The sequence below is a fragment of the Topomyia yanbarensis genome, chromosome 3 (assembly GCF_030247195.1).
Source record: "Topomyia yanbarensis strain Yona2022 chromosome 3, ASM3024719v1, whole genome shotgun sequence".
Lineage (NCBI taxonomy): Eukaryota > Metazoa > Arthropoda > Insecta > Diptera > Culicidae > Topomyia > Topomyia yanbarensis.
In genome coordinates, this window is record NC_080672.1 from 315,022,594 (window position 1) to 315,028,001 (window position 5,408).

Here is a 5,408-nt window from a genome sequence, read left to right on the forward strand (position 1 = left end):
TTATGAAACTGCTACTAGGGAAAATATGGAGGAAAATATATTAAATGCTATAACTTTTAAAGAAGCGCTCAGAAACTTACAATTTATACCTCTAAGGTCCGTATTTGAAAGGAGATATTTCGTTTTTCTTCATGATGTTGTTTGCAACGTTGAAATCTTCTTACCCAAGCAATCTAGCTTGGTTGTATTGCTAGATATTGAGGGTGTTTTGACAATGTGCCCTTCCGGTCTATTCTGGAAGCGGCGCGAGGTCATGGAGCATCTACATGCCTCTCGAGTTGGATAAACGCAATGCTTAGTAATCGCATTCTTTGCTTGTTACTGAGATAAGCAGAGATAACGAAATTTAGTATTTGCGGTTGACCTCGTGGTAACGATATGTTACCTTTGCTGTCTCCGGCGGCTCATTGAGGAAACTCAATGAGTTTCGATTTCCAACCTACGGGTTTGCTGACGATTACCAAATATTAATAACTGGACTTTGCATTGTAACAAACTTTGACTTAATGCAACAAGCATTAAGAGCTGTCCCACGGTGGTTAAATTATCAGTTAATCTGAACAAAACTTCAATGGTTCTTTTCACGAAGAAGAGAATAACAACGAGGGTTCATCCCTGCAGTTCTTTGATTCTGACCTACTGTGTGCAGATCAAGTAAAATACGTTGTTGTTATATTGGATTCCAAACGGAATTGGACTGCGTTGAGTTCAGAGTCAAGAAAGCGTGCATGGCCTTCGGGCAGTGTAGACGAACATTTGGAAAGATATAGGGTTTCAAACCTAAATACATCTGTTGAATTTTCACGACAATTGCACGTCCAATACTGTGATATGGTTGCCTTGTCTGTTGGCACAAAGGAGAGGTGATGACGGTTCAGTCGAAGCTAAACTAGTTACAAAGAATGGCGCTCATAGCGTTGACTTGTGATTTTACCACAACTCCGACTGTTTCTCTTGAGGTCCTTCTCAATATCAAACCATTACACATACACCTCAAATAAAAAGAACCATTATGGGCACACAGCTTTGCAACAGTAACCATGTTGGTCTTGCTACCAGTAATACACGACTGTGAACAAATGGTTACATAAGGTGAGGATATTCTCGCTCCCAAAGTTATTACCCTCACATGTAGTTTCCCTTACAGGACATTCCATGTAAAGGTTTCCACTTGAGGGTAGTGATTGTCTAGCTATATGGAGAGACAACAACAAACCCAGGTGGCCTGTTACACTGGCCTGGTTGCCATTCCGGTATTACTGGAAATGGATGGACTGACGAATGGGCCACAGAAGGGGTAGCAATTGACTTCGTTGGTACTGAGCCCGTCCTGCCAATTTCGAGAAGTTAGTTAAAAGAAAATCTGGTTCTGGGCTTCGTCCGAGCACCGCAATTATTGGAGAAATCAACAAACGTGTCGCCAGGCAAAAACGTTCCCAGAACAGCCGTACCTATTGATCGAAAATCGAATCGTAACTCCACTGTGGAATGCTGAACAGGGCTCTAACTGGCCACTGTAAATTGTTTTATCTCATGGCAATTATTCAGCGCGCTGAGTCATTTTCATGTGATCTTTGTGAATCAGACTACGGAATCATATCATCTGATATGCAGCTGCGCAATTGCGATTTCGAGTTTTTGGCAGTCCTTACATAGACGATGCCACGGTTGGACGACTAAAGCTCAGAGACATACTAAAGTGGCTCATCCAATGTGGTAAAAAGTTTTAGGCTTACTCTCAGGCAATTTGAACTACTTATGAACTTAACTTATCTGCTGTTTGTTTTTGTGCTGTTATTTTTTCCACCCGTCAAAACCTACATTCTTTTCCATTCCTTCTGGTCGAGAAAAGCACAACACAAAATTCGACTTTATGTAAAATATTGTGTTCTCCATGCACAAATGAATTAACTCTAAATTTTCTTGATGTGGCAAACTATGCATTTTTAAGAAATTCTTTGTGTAAAATGAGGAGATTTCGATATTTTCAACTAAATGTGGTTTATGTCAAAAACATGCCAAAAACAAGCAATGCAGCTGTGAATAGAGTATATTTGTTGTATAATATGTGCCTAAGATATTTCAGTTATTAAGAGCTAAACTAAGCGTCTCATATTTCTAAACACTACGAATGCCGGCAACATATTCTCCCAATACCTTTAAACCTGCCGCCGTTTCATACAGAACTTCAGATAGTTTGTCCTCTGGCAGTTCGTACTCGTTATCAGTACCACCACGAGTTTCCAGCACAAAGGTGTACTGTGGTGTATAGGTTCCGGACACGAAATCTGTGACGGTTCCAGATTCTACCGGCAACAGCATACCGGCAGGGCCGTAAGTATAGATGTATCCATGCTGTCCCATCATTGTTCGAGCTACCATTTGCGCAACAGTACTGTGCTCAGCAGCGTTACTCGGAGTACGCTGCCCATTGTACGAGAAGGGATACAACACCTTCTTAGAGGCTGCCTGGACGCTAAGATAGAGTTTCAAGTTCGTTGCATAACGACTGACCGTATCTCGTATGGCTTGAGTTTCTGGCTCCGATAAAGCTGCTGATCCAGCAAAATTGTCAGCGCAAGGCTGTTGAAACATAAATTTAATTCACACTACATATGTATGTATGTCGATGGAGAAACTTACATCCGAGCTAACTCCAACGGTACCCCATTGGTAATCAAAATTACGATTCAAATCAACACCGTAGCACCCGTTTCCATTGTCGCTGCGGGACTTGATCCAATTTCTGTCAGTTTCGTGTGAGTACACATAGCCATCCGGATTGACAAGTGGAATTACTAAAAAGTTTACTTCAGCTAGAATATCTGAAAACTGCTCCGGGTGCTCAACCAACTCGTGGAGCACGAACATGGCCATCATTGGGGAAACCCATTCACGTGCCCGAAGACCAGCATCGATGACCACCAATGGTTTGTTAGCGTTTGTACCATACGACACCAGAATTGCGTCGATGTCACGACCTTCGGTTGATGTTCCAATGGTTTCTAGCGTAGCGATGTCTGGATAGTGTTCAACCAGTTCGTGCATGTATTCCTCAATCTGTGAAATATATTTGAAATTTACAAATTTATAGATACAATTACAGATAGTTCCAACCTCTTCCTGTGTCCAGAAATGATCCCAAGAAATAGTGTGTCTCGGATTAGTTTTGCCAACTACCAAAACGACAAAACAGAGAACTAACACTAATGAACGCATTTTAGAAATTTGAGCTAATGAGTTAACCAACGAATTAACACTGCTGCATAGCTGTACGATGTCTGCCGTTTTATACCACCCAAATCGTTGGTTTCCGTTTATTACGGACATCATCTTCAGCGTTGCTTACCCTAGCAACGGCACAATCGATATCAGTTTAACGGTCCGATAACGGCAAAGTCCGTGGGATTGATAACGGCTCTAGGCGCTTATCAACGGCGTAAAACGGCTGCTCGTGTACATTATTCCGTTATAGAGTTCTGGAAACGGCCCGGCCTTATCGGCGTTTCAATCGAAATCGCGTGAAAAAGTGACTATATTGGGGTTTTACCCAATTTAGATCGAAAAGACGACAAACGTATTCGGTGCGGTGGAAAGATTTTTATGGTTTTGAATACATCAAAACATTTTCCAATTTAAACCAGAAAAAATAAATAAAATTTTGAAAGTTCGGAAGGACTCATTTTTGCATCATTTTGTATTAAATTTGGAAGTATCCACAAGTAGCATGAATATCGGATTTTTTGCAGTGAGAAAATTTCCACTAGGCTAAGCTAGGTGTCGTTCCAGAATTTGAAAAATCTCCTATTTACCTAAAGTATGAAAGGAAGCATTCTTGCAAGTACAATTGCCATTTGACCGCTCCCGTTGCCACGAACGGGATTCTCCTCATCCCACACCAGAAAATTGCCTGCCAAATCATGTATTTTTTGGCAAACTTATGCATTTTCTACTTTCTGACTTTCTCAAATATCAAAAGAGAAGTTATAGGAGGGGTGGGTGTAGCGTAGTTGGTAAATCGATTGCCTTGTTCGCAGCGCACCTGGGTTCGAGTCCCGACCACACACATAGGGTTAGAAATTTTTCATAAGAGATTTTTCTAACCCGAAGAAGCGAATGACCTTAAGGTTGAAACATCTATAATCGGAATAAAAAAAGAAAGAAGTTATAAGAAATGTTATGGGCTTTTTCAAAAACCTATAGTTGTTGATGGAGAAACTCAAATAACTTCTGAAAAGGTCGTAATAAAACAAAAGAATTGTGTTGTTAACCTCCATTAGGTGTTGGGGTCAATATGACCCCAAATGAACTTTCAAAATGCGATAACTTTTTAAGTGTTGCACCTTGAAGTTTAGAATTTCTTGACTTTTCCTCTTTCATGGAGAGCAACGATTTTCAATAGAGTTCAAAATTTTCGCTCATTTCTGAAGGGCTGTACAAAAAAAGTTACGAATAAGGTGTTAGCGGGTCATATTGACCCCGATTTCAAACTCAGTTTTAAACCCCATTCGGCACCGATTCCCACTGACCAATAAGTTGAAAAACGGTAATATTTACCAGAAACTGAAAATTTGCACTCCAATAAACAATTTAATTACCAATTCATATAGATTTGGTTGAAAATGTGCCTTAAAACTGAGTTCGAAATCGGGGTTCCCTAGAACCTTATTCGTTACAAAAAGTTAACACCTAAAGATGGTTAAATCAAAATTTGAAATATCTCTAGACCTACTATATTTCAGAAAAATTTTGTTAGGATCATTTTGATTAAAAATAGCGTTTAGAATCGTATTCAAAACGAAAATTGTATTTTTGACTGCAAATTCAAATACACTGAAGAAGTTTCTTTTACGTCTTTAAAATGATAAACATTAGTTTTTGACATTTTAGGATGGGGCAACGCGAATAACTTTTAAAAAGGGCATAAGAACAAGAATTAACTATTTTTTTTGGAACGAAATTCCAAATATCTCGAAAATTATCGCATTTTGGAAGATTTTTGGTAAATACATTTCGATTTAGAATGATACTTAGAATTACATTCTGTAAAACAATTACAGTTTAGTATGCCATTAGCATGAAATTTAAAAACATACATAAAGTTATTTTTAGCAAAAAACTATTTTACCGATAAGTTCTCCATCATACAATCACATTCAAAATGTTTCTTTTCTCTGTACGTTTCTGTTGACAAAATATAAAAAATTAGAAAAAATGGGTTTTTTGCAATTTAAATTTTTAACACAATTTTTTCACTATGCTATATTTCACCCTAAGGAGGAACATTTGGTAAAAACCAAAATTTCTCACTAGGGTGAAAATTTGTTGGTAATTTTTTTTTTGGTTTTGAGAAAAATGATATAACATTTTTTTCAGTGTATATTTTTTTCGTACATAAATATTCATTC

At 38.4% G+C, this 5,408-nt stretch overlaps 1 protein-coding gene across 1 annotated transcript; it reads right to left on the minus strand.

The window, feature by feature from the left end:
• Positions 1-2,039: 2,039 nt before the first annotated feature.
• LOC131691903 (carboxypeptidase B-like) lies at positions 2,040-3,248 on the minus strand. The gene is made up of 3 exons (XM_058978647.1): positions 3,118-3,248; positions 2,644-3,060; positions 2,040-2,583 (listed from the first exon to the last, which is right to left on the minus strand). Exons 1-3 carry the CDS (start codon positions 3,217-3,219, stop codon positions 2,119-2,121), a joined length of 984 nt encoding a protein of 327 aa, XP_058834630.1. The 5' UTR covers positions 3,220-3,248; the 3' UTR covers positions 2,040-2,118.
• Between the last annotated feature and the right edge of the window lie 2,160 nt (positions 3,249-5,408).

What these genes read in the sequence shown, in the direction of transcription:
- LOC131691903 (XM_058978647.1), bottom strand. Translation starts at nt 3,219, where the DNA reads ATGCGTTCATTAGTGTTAGTTCTCTGTTTTGTCGTTTTGGTAGTTGGC. An exon ending in ATTTCTGGACACAGGAAGAG is followed by an intron (nt 3,061 to 3,117) that starts GTTGGAACTATC and finishes TATATTTCACAG; the next exon opens with ATTGAGGAATACATGCACGA. An exon ending in CCGTTGGAGTTAGCTCGGAT is followed by an intron (nt 2,584 to 2,643) that starts GTAAGTTTCTCC and finishes ATGTTTCAACAG; the next exon opens with CCTTGCGCTGACAATTTTGC.